Raw genomic sequence first — 25,003 nt, forward strand, 5'->3', positions numbered from 1 at the left:
TCCACAGGAATCCAATGTGTGTCCATGTACTGCCCCTGTGAGTGGCCGGTACACTGATATTTGAAAACTGGGAAGATGCATCATATAATGGCAAAATAGTGGATAAAGTGTTCACTTGCTTCACCTCCGAAGATGCACCCATGTACTAGCAAAGCCTGCCATAGAAGGGATTTTGGAAACCCAGGGTTGTCAGTGGGTTAGTACTGCTAGCTTTATTTCCCTAGAGATAAGCAGGTAGATGAATAGGATGGTTGGCAAGAATAAATAAAAAGGGACCAGTCCAGAAACTAGGGAGCCCAGAGTGAACAAAGCCTACTCCTGTTTCTAAACCCAAACAGTGAGGTAGACTGGATGATTCTGTCACTCACTGCCCTTCACCTAAGAGAATTTGGTTTTCTGGTGCACCTACATTAGGGTTGGCAACATGGCTTGCTCTGGCAAATCATAAGAGGGGCAATGTAATATTTGCCACTTCTGAACCAGTGTGTGGTTGCTCCCATTATCCCGGAGCACCCACAGTTTGCTTTCCTGTGTGAGTTCCCCTTGGATCCCAGCGATGCCCCTCCCGAGCTGCAAACAGCCTGGGGCGGGGTAAGGGGGGCGTGTTTACTGGGGGTCTGGGGGCGGACCTGCGGGGAGCTGACGGCCCGTGGGCGGGCTGGGGCGGGCCGGGGGCGGGTCTGTGGGGAGCCGGAGCCCTGGAGGGCTGGAGAGTCAAAGGCAAGTGAAGGTGGAAGCGGCCCTGGCTGCAGCAGGTAGGGGGAGGGGCAGGCGAGGGGCTCCCCGGCCAGGCTGGCGCCTGCGGGGCGGTGGGCGGCCTGGTCTCGATCCCCGGGAGCCGACCGTCTGCGGGTCGGGGCCCTCAAGGCGACGGGGCTGGGCTGCTGCGCACAAAGGCGGAGGCTCCGCGAGGCAGGGCGTGTTCGGGACGTGCGCGAGGTGGTGCCCAGCGTCCAGGGCGCTCTGCTGCCCCGCTCGTCGCGCGGCTGTGTGTCCCCACGAGGAAGGGCAGCCCGGGAACTCATAGGGCAGGTCCTGGGTGCTGGGCCCGGTCAATCCCACCCCTCCTGTCCGTCCTCCCAGCTGGCGCCCGGCCCTTTGGGGTCGTCGGTCGGGGGAGGCTGGGAGCAGATTGTGGGACCGCCTTCCTCGCCTTTCTCCACTCGTGGGACCCACACCGAGGCTGGATGGAGGAGAGAAGCGAGGGCACAGGGCTTTTAAAGTTCTTCTTTTAAATGGCGGAGGGAAACAGGCATGCTCTGCTGTCCTCATATCTCTCGAGAGCTGTCAAAAATCTTGGGGACCCCCTAGTTCCTACTTTTAGTTTGCAAATAGGAAATCGAGGCCAGTAGTACTGATTGGGCCAAGGTCACACGGGTAGCGGCAGAGCCGGGACTAGAATCCAGGCTCTGACACAAGCCACGCGCCTTGCTCCACATCAGCACTTCCTTCTCTCCCACCCCTGGCCTGGACTGATGGCTGCGTTGCCCCGCCGGCCCTCCCGCCTGCATGGGTTCTAGCTGAAACCTAGAGAAAACGTTCGCTGGACTCAGGGGTAGAAACTGGGGACGGTTCAGGGACTTGGGGAGATTGGTGACCCAGGTCATCTAAGTCTTGGCTGAGGTTTTATGTCCCTTGAAGAGCCAGGGTCTGCCTGTCTCCCGTGTCGTTCACCTCATTGCCTTGTTTTCTCAGACCCCAGAGCCAGGAGCAGGGAGAACCCTGACCCCTAACCCCACTGCATCCAGCCAATAGGAACTCAGTAAGTGACCCCACCCCCAGGCTGCAGGCTCTTTACTATGCCGGTCTGCGGCTGCTTTGCTCCTCACCCGCCCCTAATATTGAATGTCTGTTAATTTATTCACAGTGGGAAAGGAGAGAGAGTCTTGGGAGGAAGGGAGACATGCGGTCAGCTGGACACAGATGTCCCTTGTCCCCCTTTTCTTGTCCGCACCCCCCCTCCCCCCTCTCTTGGCCATGCTACTCAGGTCATTTTTAGCCCCTTTCCTTTTGAGCTGCTGACATTGGGGCTGTAGTTGAAGGTCACAGTCAGTTGTGAACTCCCTCTACCTGTCCCTTAGTATCTGTGGAGTAGCCAGTTACTGAGCCACTAGTTTCACTCCCTACCTAATTGGGAGTATGGGGTGGCCCCTAAATATAACCTGGGAAACCTGAGCTGCCCTGCTGCCCCACAGCTGGTATTTCCATCCAGGATAGGAAAGGGGGCAGGGGGTCTCAAGGTGTGGGTGTTGAGGGGAGCAGTGGGGATGCAGTCTGAAGAGAAGAGCTGTCCCGGTTCCTCTTACACAGCTCTTTCCCCCCCCCTCCCCCCAATCCCCCAGTGGCCTGGACATGGAGCTGGGGCAGGAGAGGCTCTCTGTGTCCTGGAGTCATCAGCTCCTGGGGCCCTGCACCCTGCATTGCCCTGTTCTGAGAGAGGAAGAAGGTATTAGGTATTAGAGGAGATGGGAGGGTGTGGAGGCAACCTGCCCAGTCTTGGTGTTCTCTCACCCTGCCAGGCCACCATGACGGAGCTGCAGGAGGTGCAGATCACGGAGGAGAAGCCGCTGTTACCAGGGCAGACACCCGAGATGGCCAAGGTTATTAGAGACCCTCTGACTCCAAGGCCCCAATTCCAGACCTCCAAGCATCCCTCCCATCTCCTGCCTTTCCAAATCCATAATCTCATTCTAATCCACACTCCTACTTTCTCCACCACTCCCCATGTTTCTCTCCCCATATACCACAATTGGGAGTCCAGGCCTTTGTCATGTCACTATACTAATCTTAATCCTCTCCATGTCTTTTTGTCATCTCTTTCTGTCTTTGGTCTCTTTACCTACCTCTCTTTATCTGTGTCTGTCTCTCCATCTGTTTATCCACTCTACTTGGCTGTGTGTTTCTGTGTGGATCTGTCTGTGTGTGTCTCTCTCCAGGAGGCGGAGTTAGCTGCCAGAATCCTCCTAGACCGGGGACAGGTAACAGCTGGGGGCAGTTCCAGGGTGGGAGGAGGGGCTCTCCTCTCCCCCAGGAAAGAAAGGCCCTCCTACCTGGCTCCCCTCTCTGCTACCTTTCCTTCTAATCCAGTCCTTGCCCATCCCCATCGCTCCCCTTCCTTCCCTTATTCTTCTGTCTCAGAGTTCTTTGATGCTTTTCAGTCATTCCGTATTCTTCTCCACCCTCAAAATCATCTCCACTGTTATATTTACCTAAATTAAATCCTTTTGACCCTATTTCTAATAGTTTGTTCCATTTGCCTCTCTCTGCCCCTCTCCCATGCCAATTCCCCAACTTTTGTGGAGTTCCTTCTCCTGCCTCTTTTCCTCTCAACCTAACGCCTACCTGATGGTGATCTGTTTCCTTGTAGACTCACTCGGTGGAGACACCTTACGGCTCTGTCACTTTTACTGTCTATGGTACCCCCAAACCCAAACGCCCAGCGATACTCACCTACCATGATGTGGGACTCAACTGTAAGGACCTTCACTTCTCCTCCCACTTCTTTCTGGGAGGAGGCTGAGGAGGTGGGGAGGGTAAACCCCCAGTGGAAGGGGAAAGGTCTTCATGAGCAGGAAGGGACCAGGGGGCATGTCAAGAAGTTCTCTTCTAGTCTGACTGTGGCATGAAAGAGGGTGGGTTTTGACTTGGGGACACTTTTCCCTGTCTGATTCTACTGTTGGGGTTTTGGGGATTCTCTTTAGATAAATCTTGCTTCCAGCCGCTGTTTCAATCTGGGGACATGCAGGAAATCATTCAGAACTTCGTGCGGGTTCACGTGGATGCCCCTGGGATGGAAGAGGGGGCTCCTGTGTACCCTGTGGGGTGAGAATTAACTCCCTCCCTCCTCATCAGATTGTGAGGCACAGGGCAGATGTGGGGAAGATTGGACCAGGGGAAGAGGAAAGGGAGGGCAGTGGTGATTCTGGGAGAGGACACCCTGAGATGGGGGCAGTGGGGGCAGGTTGATATTTTCCTGTTAAAACAAACATTCCTCTCTTCCCCAGATATCAGTACCCGTCTCTGGACCAGCTTGCGGACACCATCCCTTGCATCCTGCAGTACTTAAAGTGAGAAGCCTGGGGATCCCTCCAGCCAGATTTCTCTTTCCAGCACAACATGGCCCCGAGAACTCCTATGTCCACCATAGGAGTCCAACCATAGTTGCTGGGCGAGTTTTGGTTTCTAGCCTAGATATATCCTTTCTCCTCCATGTTCCCAGTCTGATTGTTGAGAGGAAGAAGGGTGGGTTTGGAAAACTGACTTGAATCAGCTGAGTAGCCCTAATGGATGGAGGAAAGAAAAAGGAAGGGGCTATCTGAGGCCCTGCCTCAGGCTGAGGAGGGATCAGAAAGCTAAACAGGAAGAGGAAGGGGTGACATAATCCCTGAGGAACCAGATAGACCTGTCTCTGTTCCTCCCACTCCCCCTCCTCTATACACACACCTGGGAACTGGGAGCCCTGTGTGTAAGGGAGGAGGAGGAGAATGCCAGGTGAGGCCTCCTTGGTGTGCACTCCTGGGCTCTGTCCTTGGCCCTTCCTGGACACCAGGGCGCCAGACGGCTCTGGCTCACATCTTTGTCTCTTTAACCCCATTTTTCCTGTTGTTCACTGAAGTTGTGTCTTATTTTTATATCTTGTTTCAATTCCCTTCTTCTCATTCCTCTAGAGGAAGTAGGAATTAAAACAGAATAAGTTGAACTAGCTTCTGAAAGTTGGGAATGGACACAGAGCTACCTAGGAAAACTGTGTCTGGCTGGTTGGCAGATGGGTGTTTCTTTTCAAGACACTAGCTCTCCAAGAGGGAGCTGGGGAAAGACTTCTGGGACCTACACTGACTACCAGTGTCAGTTTTTAGTTCCTTGCCAGGTCCCTTCTGTACTTTATGCCTGTGGCCTTAGGACAGAGAGTAAGGTGTTTAGAGAGCCAAAGTTTCGGACACCAAGTAGACATACATTTCCATTTCAGTTTCTCCTCAATAATTGGAGTTGGTGTTGGAGCTGGAGCCTACATCTTGTCGCGATATGCCGTAAGAACTAAAAGCCCCCAGATAAGGGAAAGGCAGGGCCAAGGCCCATGGTAGGCTGATTAAGAGAGTGTTGTTTGCTCTTGTGTATTTGGCAAGGAGGACATGGGTTTAAGGGTGGGGAAGGAGGCCCCATGGGAGCCTAAGAGTGGGTAGAACTTGGGGAGGGGATGAGACCATGCCCTGCCTCTGATTTCCCTTCCTTCTGCTGCCCTTCAGCTTAATCACCAGGATACAGTCGAGGGACTTGTCCTCATCAACATTGATCCCAATGCCAAGGGTTGGATGGACTGGGCAGCCCACAAGGTTTGGAATGGTCTGTGTGCTGAGCTAGGGTGGGGGTTCCCTTGCATGGGTCCAGTTAGGCTCTACCAGTATAACTGATTGGCCTGTGAACTTCAAGGAGGGGGACATAGAGCAGGAAAGAAGTGTGTCACTTGCCCGAGTCTCCCCATAATGTTCTGAGCTTTCGCACATGCCTTTCCTCACAGCTAACAGGCCTCACCTCTTCCATTCCGGAGATGATACTTGCACATCTTTTCAGCCAGGTAAGTGGTTGTGGAGATGGAGGAAAAAGAGGGGACTAGCAGAGAGCTGGATGCTTGGGGTGACTTCCTTAGCTGGGACAGGATCTGGGAAGGGAAGAAGGCTTGACTTTTTGCATCCGGTAACCGTTGGCTTCTCTTCCCAACCCCAATTTTTCTCCCTCTTCTTTCCTTCAGGAAGAGCTGTCTGGAAATTCTGAGTTGATACAAAAGTATAGAAATATCATTTCACATGCACCCAACCTAGAGAACATTGAACTGTACTGGAACAGCTACAACAAGTGAGTGACTGTGCGTGTGTGTGTGCGTGCACGTGCGCACGTGTGCATGTGAAAACAATTTAGAAGCAGTGACTGGGGGTGATGAGGAGGCAGAGAGAAGAGGGAAGTCTGGAAAGTACACCATGTGCAAGGAGGGCAGGATGTGGTGTGCAAGTGGGACAGCTGCGGGACAGTCCCAGTGAGAAGAATTGTGAGGCGCTGCCGCTCCCCCTTTCTCTTTACTTCCCTTGAAAGTTTTGATTCCCAGATGCTGATGATCTGTCCTTGTGCCTTTCCTCCCCCTTCATTACCCTCTGACCAGGGACCTGGGGGCTATAGGGATTGTACTTGAGGCCAGCCTACCACCTTCCCCTTGGGTCCCCACTTTAAACACCAATATTTGACTGTAGTTTTTGGGAGGAAGATAGTTTCCTTATGGGAGAGATAACTTATATCTAGATGGATAGTATTGCCTGCCTAACATTCCTACTCCTCTTTTTACCCCTCTCCAGCCGCCGAGACCTGAACTTTGAGCGTGGAGGTGATATCACCCTCAAGTAAGACTTTAAGTGATACAGCGTTGTCTCTCCCTGGATCTTCCCTAGGTGCTTGTATCCTTTAGAAGGGAGTTTTCTTGTTACCTCCCACCTCATCCCATTTAGCAAACCTCCACCCTCTAGGTCAAGCATGTCAAACTCGCAGCCAGAGTTTGACATGCTTGCAGTCTAGGTCTTTTTCCTTTGAATCCTCCTGGTGGGGTGGTAGGGATTAGAGGGCTGCTTCCTCTTTGGAGCCAGACATTTTCTGGCTGCTCTTTGGGAAGAGGTGGGTGAGTGAGTACCAGGGGCTCATCACCTCCTCCCTGACCCTTTCCTCTAGGTGCCCTGTGATGCTGGTGGTTGGAGACCAGGCACCCCATGAAGATGCAGTGGTCAGTAGGGAATGTAGGCTTGGGTGAGGAAGGGTTGGAGTCTTAGGATGGTGGTTAGAGGGTTATCTTGCCAGGAGGCAAGCTCTGTTTGGGACACAGAGAGCAACTTTGGTGCATAAGAAGTTGATTCCTTTTAAGAAGGAAATGGGTAGGGGCTGGTAGGAAAGGAACTGGGGATTGAGTCCTAGGGTCCCTTGGATGGGAGGGACCAGAGGGAGTGTGACCTCACTCATTTAGCATCCTACTTACTCCAGGTGGAATGTAATTCAAAATTGGACCCCACCCAGACTTCGTTCCTCAAGGTCAGTAACCCTACTCCATGCACAGCCTGACTCCTGGCCCCCCTGTCCAGAGCTGTATATCCTGAATCCCAGAATCAGCTTCTAGGCCTCCAGGGTCCTGCCTAGAGTAAGTGGGGTGGATGAAGTAAAACAAACAACAAACAAACAAACAAAAACCCTAAGGGCCTAGAGTGGGGAAGTAGGGAAGAGAGATCTTTTCTACCTCCTGGCTAGCTCACTTTATTCATGTGTGTATCACTTTTTCTGGGGGTTCTCTCCTGAATAGATGGCCGACTCCGGAGGTCAGCCCCAGCTGACTCAGGTGAGTATCCCCAGCCATCCGGGGAGGGGATATTAGTGTCACTGAACTATATATATACCCGTTGCCACACATCCCATCCCCAAGCTGCCATGGCCTTGGGCTCCCGCTCAGCTCATAACCTCACATCACTGTCTCCCTCTCATCACTGTCTCCCTTTCCTCATCTTACTTCCTCAGCCAGGCAAGCTGACGGAGGCCTTCAAGTACTTCCTGCAAGGCATGGGCTACAGTGAGTATGGGGGTCAGAGGCTATCATGAGGACAAGGGATTGCTGCAAGGATGTGGGATGGCCACCGAGGGGAGGAACCATTTAGGCTAATTCCTGGACTTACCACCATCTGCCAAATCAAGCTCATTGACCCCTGGCCCCATTTGTAACTCTCACACCCCACGCTGAGTTGCCAGCCCCTCTTCCCCTACTCCTCTCTGACTGCCTGCTTATCCTTATGTCTCCACAGTGGCCTCATCCTGCATGACTCGCCTGTCCCGATCTCGCACAGCTTCCCTGACCAGTGCGGCATCCATTGATGGCAGCCGGTCCCGCGCTCGAACCTTGTCCCAGAGCAGCGAGTCTGGGACTCTCCCTTCAGGGACCCCAGGGCACACCATGGAGGTCTCCTGTTGAATGGCCCTTATTGCCCTAGTGTGGGACCCAGCCCTCACCTCCCCCAGCACTAACCTGGGAGGTGTGTAGAACACTGGGCCAGAGTGAGCAAGGGAAGATGGGCAGATCATGTGGGGAGATGACCTTGATCTTTGATTGCTACCCTAACTTTGACCTCTAACCTGTGATACCCCTCAGCTCCTGGGAGAGCTGTCCTAATATCGCTTAGGGACTCAGACCCCTAAATGATCCTTCTCCCTCATTCTGTTGTTAAGGTGGAGAGGGCATGTGTCCTCCTCTCCCTAATCTAGGTGTTCATGGATGAGGGATAAGTGGTCATTGTAGATGTCCATGGTGCCTGCCCCAGACTCTCCCTACTCATCCCATTGCAAGGGTAAGGGACTTGGTGCTGGGTTTCCATTCACCAAAGTGGATATGGCTTCTCATGAACCCTTCAGATCTCTGAAGGATATGGGCCTAAATGAATGTGTCAGGGAGGCTTGCTGGTGGGTTAGTGGTCCTCAGGATGTGATAGAAATATCCGGTGTGTGAATGGAAGTTGGACTGGGAGGTGATAGGCAATGAACAAATTTGAGGGAAGGATTGGAGCTGGGCAATAGGAAGGGGCCTGGGGCCATTGGCTCCACTAACTTTGGTAGCTGTCTAGACAGTGTGTGTCTAAAGTGGGAGGGGAAGGGGGCCAAGCCGGGGCAGGGCTGCTTGTGGCTTGGCATAGGGGTGGGAAGGGCTACCTTGGGGCTCTGACCACAGTGTGTTATGTGTGGAGGGTGCTCTCCTGTCTCCCACAACTTCTGCTGTAACAATAAACTATAGAGGAATCTGAGCACTATTATTCTGTCTCAGTATGCCTGCATCATGCCCCTTTCCTACCCCATCCCTGCCCAACTCACATTCTCTTCTCCAAGTGACACAAACCATGGGAGGGGGCTTGCATAGCATAGACACTTCACAAAATGTGACTTCACAGTCACCGGCCCTTATTCAATGGAATGGACAATGATATTGTCCTTGATATTGATAATATCTTCACATTTCAGGAGGGGCTACTTAGATCTTAGAAGACTTCCTTATCAGTTATTGAGAAATGCCATGGGATTTCAGAGATGTCACCAACATCATAATCTTAAGGAAGTGCAGAAAGCCAACTGAAGTACTCAAGGACATCTTGTGACCACCTTCCTGCAGGATCTTCTGTGAGGTCACCTAGATTCCATTTTAGGCGATTCAATACGATCAGCAGACCACACCTCATGCAGGTTGCTCAGTTGATCTCAATCTTAAGATTTTTTCAGGTGAGTCACAGCAACCAGGATTTCCTCTCAGGAATTCCTCCTCCACATAAATCCAAGTTTGGGCAGTTAATTAGACTATATCTGTGGTTCTTTGAGAACCTTCTCAACAATTATGAACAATAATCATCAAGAGAACTTCAGGTATTTTGTGGCTGTTGCAGGTGATCCTTGGGCTCTTGGGGCACAAGAAGTAAAATTGAGACGCACTTTATAGTATTAATGTCCAGAGTACTGTGGATGGAATAGTACAAGGTCATTTGCCAGATTACTTTGTAGAAACCCCATGGGCAATTATTCACTTTCCTCAGTGAAACAGACCTGATGACTAATGCAGCTTGATGTCTAGCGCTGACACACTGACGTGGAAGTGGGGCATGGAACATGCTCTTGATGCTTGAGCATTTCATCACTCTCATGGCACCGAACTATTTTAAATGCAGTAGGCCAGGATCAGGACGGGTGAGGGTGTTTGGTGACCACGCACAGGGCAGGCAGCAGGTGCTTAAATGTCACACCAAAGAAAAGAAACTGCATAATTGGAATCACTGCCATAACTAGCTCCTAGGTAGACAAAACATGAGGAAAAGGCAAAGAGTTCCAACCAGCATCAGCCTTGACTGGCAATGGCTGCTGCTGTGCCTTATGGAAGGGAAGGTGGATCTTAGCACATTCAACTGCACAGCAAACACTGTTATGTTAGCAGGGTAATCTTTTTTTAAAATAAAATAGATTTTCATCTTGTTTTTAAAAAATTTATTATTTTTGAGAGGAAACCGATTTGTTGTTCCATTTATTTATGCATTCGTTGGTTGATTTAAAAACTGTTTTTATTGATTTTTAGAGAGCGAGGGAGAGGGATAGAGAGATAGGAACCTCAGTGAGGAGCATCATCAATAAGCTGCTTTCTGCATGCCCCCAACTGGGGATGAGCCCACAACCCTGGCATGTGCCCTAACCAGGAATCGAACTGTGACGTTTTGATGCTCAAACACTGAGCCACACCGGCTGGGCATTAGTGGATTCTTATATGTGCTCTGACTATGGATCAAACCTGCAACCTCGGTGTATTGGGACAATGCTCTAAGCAACTGAGCTATCTGGCCAGGGCTAGCAGGCCTGAAAGAGGGAGAAAAATCTCATTTCTGTGTAAAATGTGTGTGTGTATGTACCTGCCATGGGGGTGGTATATGAAGTGGGTGACAACCATGTGTGTCTCTTGCCTATAGATGTCCCTGCATAAGAAGCCCAAGTTAGGAAGAGGGAGAGAGGCTCTCTGCTGGGTGCCAGGGAGAGGGGTGTGCTGTCCTTGGCTGACCTCTCTACTTTGTTGGTCCTACACATTCCAGGCGAGCCCATGGGGACGCAGTGCCCCCCTGTGGTTATCATGGTTCCTCCTCACTTTCCCCAGTTCCCAGTTCCCTTCCTGAGTCTCCCATGGTCTTCCTGAATCTACACAGTAGTTACATAGTGCAGGCCTGATACCACGTGGTGGCTCCTGTCCATTCTTGAGATCAGAGCTCAGAGGCTCACAGGAAAGGGGGGTGACTTCATAGAAGCTGAACCACAAACTCCTTACTTTTTGTCTCTGCTTCAGCCTTAGGACTCCTGTTTCTTTCAATCTCAAGGAATGTGTTTCCCTGACTGTAGGGACAGAAGTCCAAGATAGCTAAGAGATGGCTCACTGGAAAGGAGAATAAAACTGAAGAATACAGTGATGAGAGCACTGCAATGTCCACTTGAAAACTGTGGAAGTCATGAAGAGAATTTTAAAGGGTAATTCTCTGAAGTACAGAGTGAAACTAGCACGTGGGATGGATAAATATATAGCAAAAGTAGAATGCATTGTGTATTTGACATTTAACAAATCTAATAATAGCAACTTAACAAAATAGAATAAAAAAGAAATAATCAAAACTTTAAGCATCCCTGTTTGCACCCCTTTTGCTTCACCTTTGGTAGTGTCCATGGGCTCCTCCCTGAGGTCAGTGGGGGAGTCTGAGGGTATCTGACTGGTTGGCACACCCACATGTACCAACCCCCTCTGATTCTGGCCTCCAGTCCTTGTATTCCAAGTATCAGAGCCAGAATCAACAAACAGTGTCCTGTCGTGAGTGAGGCAAGACCTTGGAAAATTGTCCTTCATGGGATAGGTGAAGTGGCATAAATGATCTCACAAGTTTGCCTACAGCTCTTTGGGTTTTGTCCTGGGTGTATCTTGTTCTCTGAGGGACCTCCCACCCTGCTCTGGTACATTTACTAAACCGGTTTCTCTTTGATGCGGTTCCCCATCTCATTGTCGTCACATATTATCACCTTACAACCGCAATATCCAAACCTAACCTTCAACCTGCAAGCAGAGGGCAGGTGGTGGGAGCTGCAAGGGGTTGCTTCAGAGAGCCATTTATTGGTGCAAAAATGGAAATCTGGTTCAGCAGGGCAGTCAGAAGTCTCTATTTTTCCTGTTTAAATATATAATAAACAATCCATGTGTGGGGTGGAGAATGAGGATGGGGAACAGGGGTTAAGACTTGAAAACTGTTCCACATAAAATTTCTTGTGACTATTCCAACTAGCTTCTACTTTTATCCTTTTCCCCATCCTACATATCTTCCCTCCTATTTTTATTGTTTAACTCATAATCTTAATTTTCTTCAGTTACAACCTGTCTCTCAAGGCTGAATCAAGGATCACTCCTGATTCTGGCTTCCAGTCACCATGCCCTAGTGAACTCAGCTCTCCCTCCTCTCCTGTGGTTCTCATGCCTGTTCTTATTGCATCTTTCCTTGTTTCAGTCTCATTTAAAAATCACATTCATCTTCTGCTCCCTTACAGCCCTCTCTGGCTCCTTGCTGGGGATCTTTTGAAAATAGTCAAGATTGTTTCTCTTCCAGATCCTGATGTTACCTTTATGGAGCCATGGTTCCTGTCCTGGTTGGTAAGGATATTGGGCACAGGACATGGTCATAGGAAGGAAAGAAAGGACTGCTGGCTGAAAGTAGACGTGGCTAAAAGGGAGTCTAAGTGCTCCTGGGTTGGGAGGAGGCAAAACACATGAGTCACTCTACTTGAATTCTCCTGACCTCTGCTCATTTACCTCAAATGCTGATTTCGTCAGTGACCCAGAAACACATGAAGAGCCCTGGAGTCTAATGTACTTCTCCTCAAGTCTCCTTTCTATAGTCTACAAATCCTCTGTACCAGAAATAGCTCTCTAATGTCCATATAATCGTGTCCTTTCCAATTCATCCTCTGAATGTCCTGGCAAGATCACTTAGGTTGAAAGCAGCAGAGAAACTGATGCTGGACATTTTCTGTTGGCCCCTCCAGGTTTCTTTCTGACCCATGCTTCCTCAGGCTGATCTATCAGCAATGCACCAACAGATGTTTTTATCCTTTGGCTTTTGTTTGGGCGGGGCCAGTAAAAGACAGGACAGTAGATCAAGAGTAGGAGAGTGAAGGTATTTCTCTGCTTCCTCCTATGGAGCCCCTGCAGGCTGCTGTATTCTTCTACCAAGGGCCACAGCTCTTAATGGATGACTCTTGAGTTTCTGGTAACTGCTCCTTCTTTTCAGCCCAGGTAACAGCATTGCTATCACTCAGCCCCATGGTGGTCCATCATCACTTGTTGCTCTGTCCTAATCCTGGCCACACCTTCTACACACTCTCTTTATTAAACTTGCCTCAATTATCCAATGTGCTCTCTGCTTTCTCCTGAGACCCTAACACATAAGACAGGAGGAACAGGTAAGGTAAAGATGAGGAAGGGAAGGTAAGAAGAAGAGAGTCTGTATATTGAGGTTTTCTTAGCATCACAGAAACATGGGTTTGAAGCCTAGTTAGTTAGGTGGTCAAGTTATTTATTTATTTATTTATTTATTTTTTATTTTTTATTTTTTTAAATATATTTTATTGATTTTTTACAGAGAGGAAGGGAGAGAGATAGAGAGTTAGAAACATCGATGAGAGAGAAACATCGATCAGCTGCCTCCTGCACATCTCCCACTGGGGACGTGCCCGCAACCCAGGTACATGCCCCTGACCGGAATCGAACCCGGGACCCTTGAGTCCGCAGGCCGACGCTCTATCCACTGAGCCAAACCGGTTTCGGCAAGTTATTTAACTTCAGAGTGTGCTTCCCTGGACTTTCTATGGGGATAATATCTACCAGGCAGGGTTGGGAAGGGGAGATAATATATGTGGAAGCTACAGTAGAGTTCCTGGCACATAGCGGATGTTCCATGTGGAAACTATCATCATGACAACATACTAGGCCCTGTTCTGTGTTACGTGTGAGTGCATTTAGCACTAAAGGGAAGCAGAATAGGTTGGGCGTCAGGGAAATTACTTCATCATTTTTATTTAGCTTTGCTTTTAGCTTGGCTTCTCACTGATCCCTGGGTGCGTGAGCTGGGCTGGTGAGGAGGTTTCTATTCTGAATCTGTGGGAAGGGGAATGGGAAGGACAGAAGACAGGAATGAAATGAGATGAGAATGGAACTGAGGAGACCTTGCCCATGTTAAGGCCACTTGAGCTTCTACACGGAAAGTATTTGAAGGGGCAAACTGGTGAGGGTGCCTGAGCTCACAGGGCACACCTCCTCTTTCCCTGTCTTTCCACCAAGTCTGAGACATTCCTCCACCTCGAGGGTCATAGCCGTCCTGCTCCTCCTCAATTCCAGATAACCAGTTGTTTTATTTGTGCAGTTTTTAAGAGGAGCAGCACATTGTAGGGTTACTCGCCTGAAAGGCAAATGGCCCATTGGGGAGGGACCAGAGGCACAGTGGCAGGTAGGGCAGGCAGAAGGAAAGTCACCATGTCTCGGCAGAGCCAAGTAATCACCCTTGGAATTTATCTGGAGCCTTTCTCTCTTTCCAAACACACTGCTTCTTAATCCCGCAGCACAAGGCAGCTGGAATGAGACAGAGGCTCAAAGAGCAATCGTGTCCCTGAAGCCACACAGGACTCAGAATGAAAAATAGAAACCAGGTGAAGTAGGCTCCATTGAGCCTAATCTGAAGAGTTTGTTGGACATGTGGGCGGCTGGGAGTGGGGTAGGTGTGGTTAGTGCAGAAAAAAATCTAGATCCCCACCGTTTCTGTTTTTAAACCTCTTCTCCTCTAAATGCTGGGAACTCTGGCTCAGGATCTCAACACCTGTGGGTAAGGTGGGAGCGGGCTGTTGGAATTTCAGCAATGCTCCCATGTCTGAGGGACATGGCTGCAAGTGACACAATGGCTAGGGGCTCTGATTCCAGAAGAAAAGACTGTATCCAACACTCACCCTCCCCACTTCCTGCTCCACTAGGCAGCAGTTGGGCAACCCGGAGAAAGGAACTATAGCATGCTTGAAGGGGGAGGGTAAAATGGACATTTATTACACACAGTAGCAAAAATGGAACAAGAGTCAAATCTGCAGTGGTCTTTATATCAATTCTCCAAAGACTAGGCACTCAACCTAAAATAAACGCCCCTTTCTCAGCCCTGGATGAGCAATGGGATCTCACGTGGGAAAGGCTGGGATCCAGTTCATGGGGATGATGCCCAGTGAATGCCACTTAGTCTCAGTGGAGAAATGTCTGAGGACCAAAGCCTTTTGGGAGGTGTCTCCTGGATCCATCAAAAAGTCAGGAATCTCTCAAGCCCACAAGGCAATTAAGGCCATGAAGGCAAAACCAGCGGCTACACAGCCCCACTTGACCAGAGGGGCCTCAGGACCAGCTAGCTCCCTGGGCAGAATTTCTAGGAAGGTGACATACAGGAAGGTACCAGCTGCAACACCCTCTAACACGGCCTGGGCTAAGCCTTGCCCCCCTTCTGAGTCCCCTGTAGGCACAGCCAGCCCTATGGCTACCCCCAGGGGGGACATGAGAGCAAATAACAGTATGCAGAACACGGCCCATCGTGGTGCAGTGCCTACCTGCACCAGCCGCAGTCCTACACCAAATACTATGAGCCCCTTGTGAGCCAGGACAGCAAGACAGAGCTGCACGGTGGCTACGACTGTTGTCTGCAGCCCCACAGCCAGACCTTCAAACACCGAGTGGAAGGAGAGAGAGAGCAAGAGAATGAGGGCTCGAAAGGGACTCTGTGAGGGTGAGGGTAGAGATCCATGGCTGTGGAGTCCAAGGACATGAGCCCCACCCACTTCCTCCTCCTGCACTTTGGATCCTCCGTGGGCTCCAGGACAGCACTGCAATGCCAGCGACTCCAAAAAGAAGACGAGGAAGAAGCCCAGGGAGATGATGAGCTCTCCATAGGGATAGTCTGTCTGGGAACAGAGAGAGGGGCTGTGGGACAGGAAAGGAAGTGCAGTGGATGGAGGTGCGGAGGTGGGATGGGAGACTGGAGAGAATGGGTAATGTGGGACTAAAACATTAAAAAGGGTAGGCGAATGAAGCCTGGAGGAGATACGGACATGCAACAAGAATACCAGAGGGACCAGGGTCACAGTGTCAGTAAGGTTGAAATGTGGGAAAACGATGGGGAGCATGTCTAAGGGTCTAGGGAAAGAAGGAAAGAGTAAAGCCAGAGCTTTGTCTGGGGTTCCATAAACCCCAAAGTATGGGGTTGGCTCCTCCTTTCCCTACAGTGTCTGAGCTGAGGAGCAGAGGGATTCCTGGTATTCCTCACGTCCTCTCCTCAAAAGGATCTGGGTATGAAGAGTCTCTGGTTCTCCTCACCCTCCAGGTTGGGTGTGAGAGATACTTACAGAAGCTGAATTAGCATCTCCAGAAGAATTTCCCCCACTCTCTGTCCTGTTCTAGAGAGAAAAAAGCAGAAATTAGATGAGGGGTGGAGCAGCTCAGCTTCCTGTCCTGTCCCTTCAGCTCCACTGCTTTCCTTACAGGCTAATCTGACCTGTCGTCATGATTCCACACAACAAAGAGCTGTCATTGTCTCTATTGTTCCATGTCCTTGGCTCTATCACTTTCCCCCCTTCCTCCCCTTGGTTCTGTTCATCATCTGGCTTCTCAGCCCTACACCTCAGCTGCTCACCTGCATCGTGACCTTCCGGATCTCCGACTCAATTCCCTCCAGGGCTTCAGCAGTCATGTGCATGAATCCTGCTCCCAGGAAAATACCGGCAGAAATGCAGCCCAGGAGGCTGAGGACCTGGCGGTGACGACCTAATGAAAAGCAGGAGTTACAACCAGTTGGCAATGAGATGGACAAAGGTGACTAACGAGCAACAAAGAGCACTCAACATCCAAGCATGGGGATGGCAAGAGAATCAGAGCAAGTGTCAGGGTAGGGTGATAGGGTTGAAGTCAGGTTATGGGGACAAAGATACAGAAGGGCTATACCTCTGGCTGCCTCAATCTGGAACCATTTGAAGCAGATGGGAATAAGGCCACAGACCAGCGTGAGAACCAGCAGGGCAAATAGGCAGCCAATTTTTACGCCTAGCACTGGCTCCATCCTTGCGGTACAGGATAAGCAGACCTCAGAATGACAAACGGAGTTACAAGCTTTGGAGCAGGAGTGGTGCCTTAGGTGGTCAAAGCTGTAGTGTCCACTCCTGAGTTTCAGGAAGCTGTTGGATTCTCTGTTTTGTGCTGCCTGATTGCACAGCCTTGCATAGCCGACTGGGGCCCAGCCCTAGTTTCCCGCCCTCCCCCTACATGGAGGCCCCTCCCCTGGCTCACACCAAAACCAGAAACTCCAGACTCCCTGCCAGGCACAGCCCTGTGCTCTGTCTTCTCTTCAGTTCCATGACTAATCCAAGGGCTGTGGACTTAGTTCATGCCTGGGGCTCGTCTAATCCAAAATGGCACAGTCTATGGTGCTACTTCCCAGCTATTTTGTGTTGGAGACAATCTGGTCCTGGCTCACTCAGGATATTTGATCTAAGCCTTCCATACCCTCCCCACCCCAATGCAAGTCTTATAGGCTGCTATGCTGATACCTGAACCTTACCCTTTCAGAGGGGATTTGGGGCCACCAGGGTTAAGGAGGTGGGGCTAAGGAGTGGTGCTGCTGCCACTCTGGGAACTAGATGAGGGGACTCCCCTTGCCTGTAACCCCAGAAAAATAGCTCCAGGTATGGAAATGTCTATGGGAGTCGAGATTTCTAGTATTACAACACTGAAACTGTTCCCGCTTCTGACTGTGCCTACTTCCTGATATACGTTGTGGGAGAGGGACTGAGAGTTTTATTACACAGAAAGTTGCTCTAGCTCTGAAATAGCAAGGCCTAGGGGAACACAGAAATGAACCAAGTAAATGAAAGACCCTGCCTGGATATGCTGGGGTTGAGATGGATGATTTGATCCTGAAAGAATCAATTCTTGAAGGACACTCATGAGCCAAACTCTGGGGAGCTGATGAACCCTGAGAGAGATAAAAGGAAAGGAAGGAGGGAGAAAAACAGAGGCCAGGCAGCTGCTTGCTGGTCACCTATCCAGGTGGCCCGTCTAACTACCCTGAGACCTGTTGAGCCAGTTCTCAGAGCGCTGGGGGCGGCGTTCCCCACTACCCATTACTTCCCTGGGAAGTCCCGGTCTCTGGGAGAAGCAGCAGTATTCTTACAGGAGGGGCTGAGCTTGAGGTTTCTGTGGGGAGACAGGCACTGAATCTCTGAGGACTCACTTTGTTACAGGATAGGCCGTGATGACTAACATTTATACCTTTTAAGAATCACAAGACCCAGTCCCATTCTTTGAAAACTTTTAATTATTAAAACTTCAAACAAATGCAGATATATAGGGGTAAAAGCACTCCCATCCTGGATACCAGGTAGCTTTAGCCTTGGCAGGCACAATGCAAGAAACTCTTGTTACACATCCTTGTTAACTCTCAGGGGGATCTTCAACAGGGGACGGAAGAAGCTCAGACGGGGTGGTCACAGGTAAAAGATCTCCCCAGGAGCTGACACGGGCACAGCGATACAAATCCCTATGAAAAAGAGAGGTCAATGTGGGGGGTGGGTTCCTGCCACCTCCCACTAATAGTGGTCACAGCCTCCGTACCTGCCATGGCGGCGGGCTGTGAGCACAGCATGCTGCATATGCCCATCTGGACAGCACAGGTGACAGTGCACATGGCGTGGCCGCTTAAGGACAGGCTGAGTGATCCGGGGCCAGCGATTAGCTTCCTCTGGAGACCCCCGGGCAAGGATTACCATCGAGAACTTTTCCTCCTTTGGCTTCTTGCTCTGAGGTAAGGATAGAGTGACTGTTTTTGGGGAAAAGATGTGGGGAAAATGTTGACCCCCATTCCTGTAGCCCTTTACATATTCTAGGTCTTGCACATTCAGGCCCTACAAACGCTCTCGGAATTTTCCAACTCCTCCCACCTGGTTCTTTTTCATCCTGCTTTCCCAAGCTACCTCCTCCCTGCTGCCATATTCCCAGGTACATACCCAGCTGAAGGGGATGGGATGGTAAGCCTGGGAAAAGCTACAGGCCAGGGGCTTAGAGGCTGTCAACTGGGGACAAGGAAGTTCATGGGGACACTGTAAACACACATGAAAAATATGAGGTAAGATGAAAGAACCACAGATCATAAAACTGGAAACTAAGGGTGCTAGGGTCAGGAAGGGCTAGGGGTAAGGGAGCACAGGAGTAGGGGGTAGGGAGAGCAGGGGATCCACTAAGAAGAAATCGGATCAGGACACAAAGCAGTGGAGGGAGGCTTAGCTTTGCCCTCTCACTTGCCCTGGACACAGCTGAGCTCAGCTCTTTGCATGCTGGGAAAGGCAGAAGCAATACTCACTGGGGCAAAGACAAAACCAGGTCGAGGGTCCAGAGGTGACTTCTCCTTTCCCTGAAATCAAAGGAAATAAAAAAGTTAAGCTGGGCCTGTAGGGTCTATTCTCATAAGTCAATCTCTGCTCTCAGTCAATTGAGGACTCCTTTAACATCCGATTCTGGTAATTACTAACTATGTTCTTTGAGTTAAGCTGGCTACTTCTCTAATACTCCAAACAAAGAACTTTCTCTTTGCAGCAGGAGAAAGGCAGGAACTTGGCACATAGAATGGTGCTCTTCTTGTCAGCAACCTCCACTCTCAAAAAAATCCATTCCAGGACAATTAAACTCATGATTTTATACTGGTTCATACAGTCCTAGAGATAAGGTTTTTGGCTCAGCCATGTCCTAGGTCAGGGGTCAGCAAACTTTTTTAAAGGCCCAGAGGGTAGGCAAAATCTGTTTCTGTCCCAACCATTCATCTCTGCCATTTGTAGTGTGGAAGCAGCCATACACAACAGACACTCAAATAAGCCTGGCTCATACAAATCCTGGCAGGCCGGATTTGATCCACAGGCCCTACTTTGCTAACCACCACCCTACATCATAATGACTTTACACGTCTACTCTCCCGAGAGTCCCTTACTTTGTACGACAGTCTTTTCAGTTTTCAAGGGAGTACTGGTAATTGGTGACAGATAGGTAGGGGTTGGGGGAAGAGAAGGAGAAAGAACCTTACCTTAAGGACCAGGTCCCTGGCTTCCATGAGAAGGCAGTGCCCAGCTTTTGTTCCATTCTCCACCAATATCTGTTCACAAAGGGGAAAATGAGCAGAAGCCCCGAATTACATGAAAACACAAATGTCAGTAGCTCTGTAAGAGCATTCACAGATGGAACAGCAGTCCTAAAGGAAGGGGCATCACATATAAGATTGGGATGGTGACCCTAAAAGAGGGACAAAGGAATCTATGCAGGAGAAAAAATGGTCGAGGATGCAGACAAGCTCCAATGTAGAGAAGGAAAGGAATGAAACCCAAGAAGCTGCTTTAAAACTTGAAGGGAAAAGTGGATTTTTCCTCACCAGAAAATCACTTGTCTTGCGCCACAAGGTTTGGACTATCTCAGCGCGGTCAGCCTTGCTGGGCAGTTCACTTAGGGAAAAGGCTGATACCACCACATTGAACTGTACCTGAGGACCAAGACAAAGAACATGACAGACCTGCCATCTCGCCCTTCCTAGAGCACAATAAAGTTCTATCTCCCTAAATGTATTCTGCTGTCTTTTATCTTTTAACTTTTAATGCTGGATTGCAATGCTGAGGCCACGCAGTTTTCCACCTGCCAAATTCCACATTTAGCATACTCTACATATTGCCACTTGCCTTAGGTGATACAGGTAGAAACTGTCTGAAAAAGACACCTGGAATATACAGCTTCCCATTTTCTGAACCACCTGTAAAGACAAGCAGAGGTGTGGCAACTATGAGTGTATAGCACTGATTTTTAACTGGTGTGCAGCAAGAATGTTTAAAACATGTAATACCTGACTGTTTAGTGAGGGGCACTGATCTCTTTTCCCTTAGACTGTCAAATAAAAAAATGACAGCCAAAACAATAGCCATGGTGTGAATGAGTCAAAATGATACCTATTTTTTGTCAGACGGGCAAAAAATATATTTTTTGGCATGCTGCTGAATTCTAATAACTAGCTTATGTGTGCCATGAGATGAAAAAAGTTGAAAATTGCCAGTGTATAAATATAAATTGAAGTGATATCCTGGTAAGAAATATGGCCCTGAGAATAAAGAAAAATGCTAGTTGAGAGTGAGATGCATAGGGTAAGCAAATATTAAAAAGGTCAGGGAGAATATTGGGAAACCTGTCTGTTAATCTTTCCCAACCCATTCACAGTCCAGTAAAGCCTCCTCCCTACGCCCCCACTTGACCATAAAATTGGAAGGAGACCAAACTCATCTGTAACTTTTAGCTCTCTCCCTTACTCCAGAATAAAATACTCTCTCCAGTATTCCTTTGCTTTCTTAACTCCTTCAACTTTGGGAAAGTCCTTCCTTATAGCTTGTCCTCACCTTTCAGTAACTTTTCTGCCAAATCCAACATGGCAGCTGAACTGTCCACACACATATATTCACGTAGGCTCTGACCCCAAATACTATGAGCAGCCCTAAGATGACAAAATATAAATCACCAGTTCTCATGACAAAGAATCATTCCTACAAGAGAACCCTCTATCCTGAACCCCACCCCTGGGGAAACAGAATGCTATGTTAAAATGTTGGAAAAACTAACTTTCTTATTTTCTTATTTACAGTTCCTTAAAAAAACAAACAAACGCAGACTCAAGAAAACTACTGTAGGCAAAATAATTTTGATGATATGTAAAACTTATGCCCTACACTAAATTCCTTTATCTTTGTACATGTGGGTCTTTTATCACTTAACATTTAAGTTCTGACTCTAATCCATCTATCTTCTCATGCCTTGCCCATTCTGAGGGAAGAAACATTTGAATTCCCAACTTTCCTATTCTTCCTCTGGTTCCCCAGTCTCTTGATATTGGTGTTGTGTAAGCATGGCTCTCTAGAGCTAGAATGGATAGAGACAGAGAAAGATACTCACCAGGTGACAGAACCAGTACCTGACCCAAAGTCCATCAGGGTTTTTGGTTGGAACTCTGGAAGTTGAGTCTGGATCTAAAGAAATATACAACACCCCACACAGTAGGGTAAGTAGATGCTTTTTAGGGCCTTGGCGAAATGAATTAGGAGACCAAGACAGAGGGTATGAGAGGGTGACTGTATTTTGAGATTTAATATAAATACTTTACATAACAGGAAGCTCCTAAAACAGTGAATCTAAACCTTTCTGGGTCACAATATCCTTTCAGAGGATAAGAAGAGCCTCTTAAAAAATGTACATGAAATGTCTCAAGAATCCTACCCCAGAAGACTACTTTATGAATAAGGGAACTGATGGTAAAAGGGTTCAGGTTGGAAGTTGCAGGATCCTCACCTCATGGAATGCCCTGGAGACTGCTGCAAAGCCACCATCCAGTCTTGCGGCCATATACACCAAGCTCAGTCCCTCATTGTAGCTGCCAGAAAAAATCAGAGTCATTTCCACTGGGCAGTAACCTCTATCCCATAGGTACCTCTAGATTTTTAGGAAATGAAATTTTTGGAACGGGCTCTTCCAGGTCAACAATTTCACTTTGCAACACAGAAGAGTCCAGGGAAGCCTGACAAACCAGATTGCTTTTTGAAACAGAAAACTATGTAATTGTGCTCGTCCAACTCTCCTTCAAAAGTCAAACTTCTCTTCCTTCTGCAGCCCCTCCAGTCCCCCTTACCTCAGTTCTTGCCAATGGTAGGTAGTTTTACGCAGGGCATGCAGCACTGCTCCACGAAGTTTCTCCTCTGTCTGAGATGAGTCTGGGGTGAGAACAAGGAAGAATAGGGCTCAAATCTAGTATCTGAATATAATGCCTACCCAATCCTCCCCAACTCCCACCTGGGAAAAGCCTTAAAACTTAAAAGAGAAGCCAAACATAGAGAAAAATTTCAGGTAAGAATAACAACGATCTCCATCTATAGCACCAGTGTATCAGATAGTATTTGTCTCTAATAGCAGGTTATTTAAATTGATCCATCCCATCCCACAGGTTTTGTTCTATATTGAAGGGAAATGTGGTAGATGTAAAGGAGCCCTGGACGGGTGGCTCAGTTGGTTGGAGTATCATCCTGTACACCAGTGGTTCTCAACCTGTGGGTCGCGACCCCTTTGGGGGTCGAACGACTCTTTCACAGGGGTTGCCTAAGACCATCGGAAAAATCATATATAATTACATATTGTTTTTGTGATTAATCACTATGCTTTAATTATGTTCAATTTGTAACAATGAAAATACATCCTGCATATCAAATATTTACATTACGATTCATAACAGTAGCAAAATTACAGTTATGAAGTAGCAACGAAAATAATTTTATGGTTGGGGGTCACCACAACATGAGGAACTGTATTAAAGGGTCGTGGCATTAGGAAGGTTGAGAACCACTGCTGTACACCAAAAAGGTTGTGGGTACAATCCCGAGTCAGGTGTGTAAGGGAGGGAATCGACTGATGTTTCTCTCTCCCTCCTTCTCTCTCTGAAATCAATAGACATATCTTCTGGTGAGGATAAGAAAAAGTTATAGGATAAGGACAATATTTTGTGGATTTCCTCACGTCCCCAAAACTTAAGATTGTGACGTCTCCACAGTTCCTACAGGGAGGAACGGGACTTGGAAATCTTTTTTTTTTTTTTTAAATATATTTTATTGATATTTTACAGAGAGGAAGGGAGAGAGATAGAGAGTTAGAAACACCGATGAGAGAGAAACATCGATCCGCTGCCTCCTGCACATCTCCCACTGGGGATGTGACCGCAACCCAGGCACATGCCCTCAACCGGAATCGAACCTGGGACCCTTCAGTCCGCAGGCCGACGCTCTTATCCACTGAGCCAAACCGGTTTCGGCAGGACTTGGAAATCTTAAGTCTCATAATTGTCTGTTCAGTTCAGTACTATTTTATTTATTGAGTGCCTATCATGAGCCAGGTACTATGGGAAGTACAGGGAATACAAGATGTATAAAAGACAGGTCTGTAATATGAAGGAGCTCACAATCATGAAAATGACAATGCATTATATTTATTCTTCTATCCCTGAAGATTTCAGCACTAGATAAGGAGTCATCCAGGGGCTTTATTTCAGAATAAAAACTTAGACAGTCCTAATCCAGTGGATTTGGAGGGAAAAAAAAAAAAGCACTCTTTGACCTTCACCAAAGCCCCAAGGGCAATCTCTGAAATAATCTATCTTCTCTTAGTAAGGCATCATTGTAATAACTGTCCTGTCCAGAAAGTCAAACAAGAAACTGCAATACCTATTTGAGAGACTAAAATAATTTCTTGGTCTTCATGTCTCACTATTTCGATTTGAACTACTCTTTGATGATTCTTAAACCCTACCAGAGTTTTCCAGGAATTTTTTCTCAAGATGTTCTGCCCGTCTTTGCAGCTCCCCTGGCTCTACAGGTAAATGCCGGCTCCAGAGATAATTGGTCAATGCTTGCACCTGCTTCTCCACATTGGGCACTGCACTGTCTGCGGTGCAAGAAGGAAAAGCGGCGTCAGGTGTACGAAGGCCCAGGCTCCGCTTCCTCTCGCGCTCCCCTCGCCCACCGCCACTCACCGAGCAGCATTAACTGCGCGGCGTCAGCCAGCGCTCGAGGCAGCCGCACACACGGCAGCTTCAGGATGCCCGGGTGCCGGCGATGGGGCCTCTTCCCCAGAAAACCCGACTTGTTATCCACCTGGGATACACCGGGCACAAGGGCGGCGAGAGCCTGCAGGCCGGGAAAGAAAAGCAGCTTGCGGGGCCGCGGGGAAGGCCGCGGGCGCTCGCTCAGGGAGGGGCCGCTCGGGGCCGGGCTGTTCCCCAGACCCAGAGCCTCGCCGAGAGCAGGGACAGCGGGCACTCACCCGGGCCTGGGGAGCTACTCCCACGCCGCGGCGCCATCTGCCTAGTGTCAACAGATAACTCGGGCTTCTTACAGTCGCCATGACTCCGGATGCGACCCGGAAACGGAAATGTGGTTGCCTGTGACCTTGAGTCTTGCCGCCGCGAACGTCCCAGCGGAACGTCGGCACGGGAGGCATCAGCCAATGAGGAGAGCGAGTGGTTGCTAATAGCCAATAAACCGCTCGGTGGGACTTGGGTGGGTCTTGGGCCTCGGTTTCTAGGTAACCAGCGTGACGCGGCGTGGTCTGGTTGGGACTGGTCTCCGGGTTCTGAAATCCCCGGGGCGGGCAGCCCCCGGGGTCTGCAGGGACGTGTGGCAGACAGCAGCTGTTTTCTCCCTGAGTTAACTGCCGCATCCCTTGATTTTTTTTTCTCTGGAGAACTCTGAAGTCATAGTCCCCTTACCCTCCATACCTCCGAGAGAATGCAGTAACGGTAAAATGAGATAGAAG

At 49.0% G+C, this 25,003-nt stretch overlaps 3 protein-coding genes across 12 annotated transcripts; 1 reads left to right on the forward strand and 2 right to left on the reverse strand.

The window, feature by feature from the left end:
• Positions 1-651: 651 nt before the first annotated feature.
• NDRG2 (NDRG family member 2) lies at positions 652-8,819 on the forward strand. Of its 8 annotated transcripts, none has more exons than XM_006087416.3 (17): positions 652-755; positions 1,696-1,762; positions 2,520-2,600; positions 2,937-2,978; positions 3,368-3,473; positions 3,702-3,822; positions 4,005-4,067; positions 4,967-5,027; positions 5,244-5,330; positions 5,516-5,572; positions 5,747-5,850; positions 6,342-6,386; positions 6,709-6,760; positions 7,015-7,062; positions 7,328-7,363; positions 7,540-7,591; positions 7,821-8,819. In XM_006087416.3, exons 3-17 carry the CDS (start codon positions 2,526-2,528, stop codon positions 7,985-7,987), a joined length of 1,116 nt encoding a protein of 371 aa, XP_006087478.1. In that variant the 5' UTR covers positions 652-755; positions 1,696-1,762; positions 2,520-2,525; the 3' UTR covers positions 7,988-8,819. The 8 variants fall into 8 exon arrangements, with proteins under 8 accessions (XP_006087478.1, XP_023608641.1, XP_006087480.1 ...); XM_023752872.1 differs by having other exon boundaries at positions 686-720; XM_023752873.1 differs by lacking the exon at positions 5,244-5,330.
• A 263-nt stretch (positions 8,820-9,082) lies between these two features.
• Positions 9,083-17,177, reverse strand: SLC39A2 (solute carrier family 39 member 2). Of its 2 annotated transcripts, none has more exons than XM_023752875.1 (4): positions 16,583-17,177; positions 16,275-16,405; positions 15,988-16,038; positions 9,083-9,454 (listed from the first exon to the last, which is right to left on the reverse strand). In XM_023752875.1, exons 1-4 carry the CDS (start codon positions 16,695-16,697, stop codon positions 9,383-9,385), a joined length of 369 nt encoding a protein of 122 aa, XP_023608643.1. In that variant the 5' UTR covers positions 16,698-17,177; the 3' UTR covers positions 9,083-9,382. The 2 variants fall into 2 exon arrangements, with proteins under 2 accessions (XP_023608643.1, XP_006087483.1); XM_006087421.3 differs by lacking the exon at positions 9,083-9,454 and adding an exon at positions 14,624-15,546 and having other exon boundaries at positions 16,583-16,832.
• Positions 17,178-17,928: 751 nt separating this feature from the next.
• METTL17 (methyltransferase like 17) lies at positions 17,929-24,615 on the reverse strand. 2 transcript variants are annotated; one of them, XM_014454699.2, is made up of 14 exons: positions 24,512-24,615; positions 24,222-24,375; positions 23,999-24,133; positions 22,335-22,416; positions 21,998-22,079; positions 21,605-21,678; positions 21,055-21,149; positions 20,350-20,420; positions 20,049-20,156; positions 19,707-19,775; positions 18,993-19,043; positions 18,640-18,732; positions 18,248-18,432; positions 17,929-18,173 (listed from the first exon to the last, which is right to left on the reverse strand). In XM_014454699.2, exons 1-14 carry the CDS (start codon positions 24,590-24,592, stop codon positions 18,068-18,070), a joined length of 1,386 nt encoding a protein of 461 aa, XP_014310185.1. In that variant the 5' UTR covers positions 24,593-24,615; the 3' UTR covers positions 17,929-18,067. The 2 variants fall into 2 exon arrangements, with proteins under 2 accessions (XP_014310185.1, XP_014310186.1); XM_014454700.2 differs by lacking the exon at positions 18,640-18,732.
• Positions 24,616-25,003: the final 388 nt, after the last annotated feature.

Source organism: Myotis lucifugus, unplaced genomic scaffold (genome assembly GCF_000147115.1).
Source record: "Myotis lucifugus unplaced genomic scaffold, Myoluc2.0 scaffold_38, whole genome shotgun sequence".
NCBI lineage: Eukaryota > Metazoa > Chordata > Mammalia > Chiroptera > Vespertilionidae > Myotis > Myotis lucifugus.

Bases quoted from the DNA above. Each gene is read 5' to 3' on its own strand.
- METTL17 (XM_014454699.2), bottom strand. From the start codon at position 24,592: ATGGCGACTGTAAGAAGCCCGAGTTATCTGTTGACACTAGGCAGATGG. The intron at 24,134-24,221 runs GTGAGTGGCGGT...CTTGCACCGCAG, and splicing joins CGCGCAGTTAATGCTGCTCG to ACAGTGCAGTGCCCAATGTG. The intron at 22,080-22,334 runs GTAAGGGGGACT...TTTTTCTGGCAG, and splicing joins TACCATTGGCAAGAACTGAG to CTACAATGAGGGACTGAGCT.
- SLC39A2 (XM_006087421.3), bottom strand. From the start codon at position 16,697: ATGGAGCCAGTGCTAGGCGTAAAAATTGGCTGCCTATTTGCCCTGCTG. The intron at 16,406-16,582 runs GTATAGCCCTTC...GCTTTTCATTAG, and splicing joins CCAGATTGAGGCAGCCAGAG to GTCGTCACCGCCAGGTCCTC. The intron at 16,039-16,274 runs GTGAGCAGCTGA...TTTTCTCTCTAG, and splicing joins TCCGGAAGGTCACGATGCAG to AACAGGACAGAGAGTGGGGG.
- NDRG2 (XM_006087416.3), top strand. From the start codon at position 2,526: ATGACGGAGCTGCAGGAGGTGCAGATCACGGAGGAGAAGCCGCTGTTA. The intron at 4,068-4,966 runs GTGAGAAGCCTG...TTTCCATTTCAG, and splicing joins TGCATCCTGCAGTACTTAAA to TTTCTCCTCAATAATTGGAG. The intron at 7,063-7,327 runs GTCAGTAACCCT...TCTCCTGAATAG, and splicing joins CCCAGACTTCGTTCCTCAAG to ATGGCCGACTCCGGAGGTCA.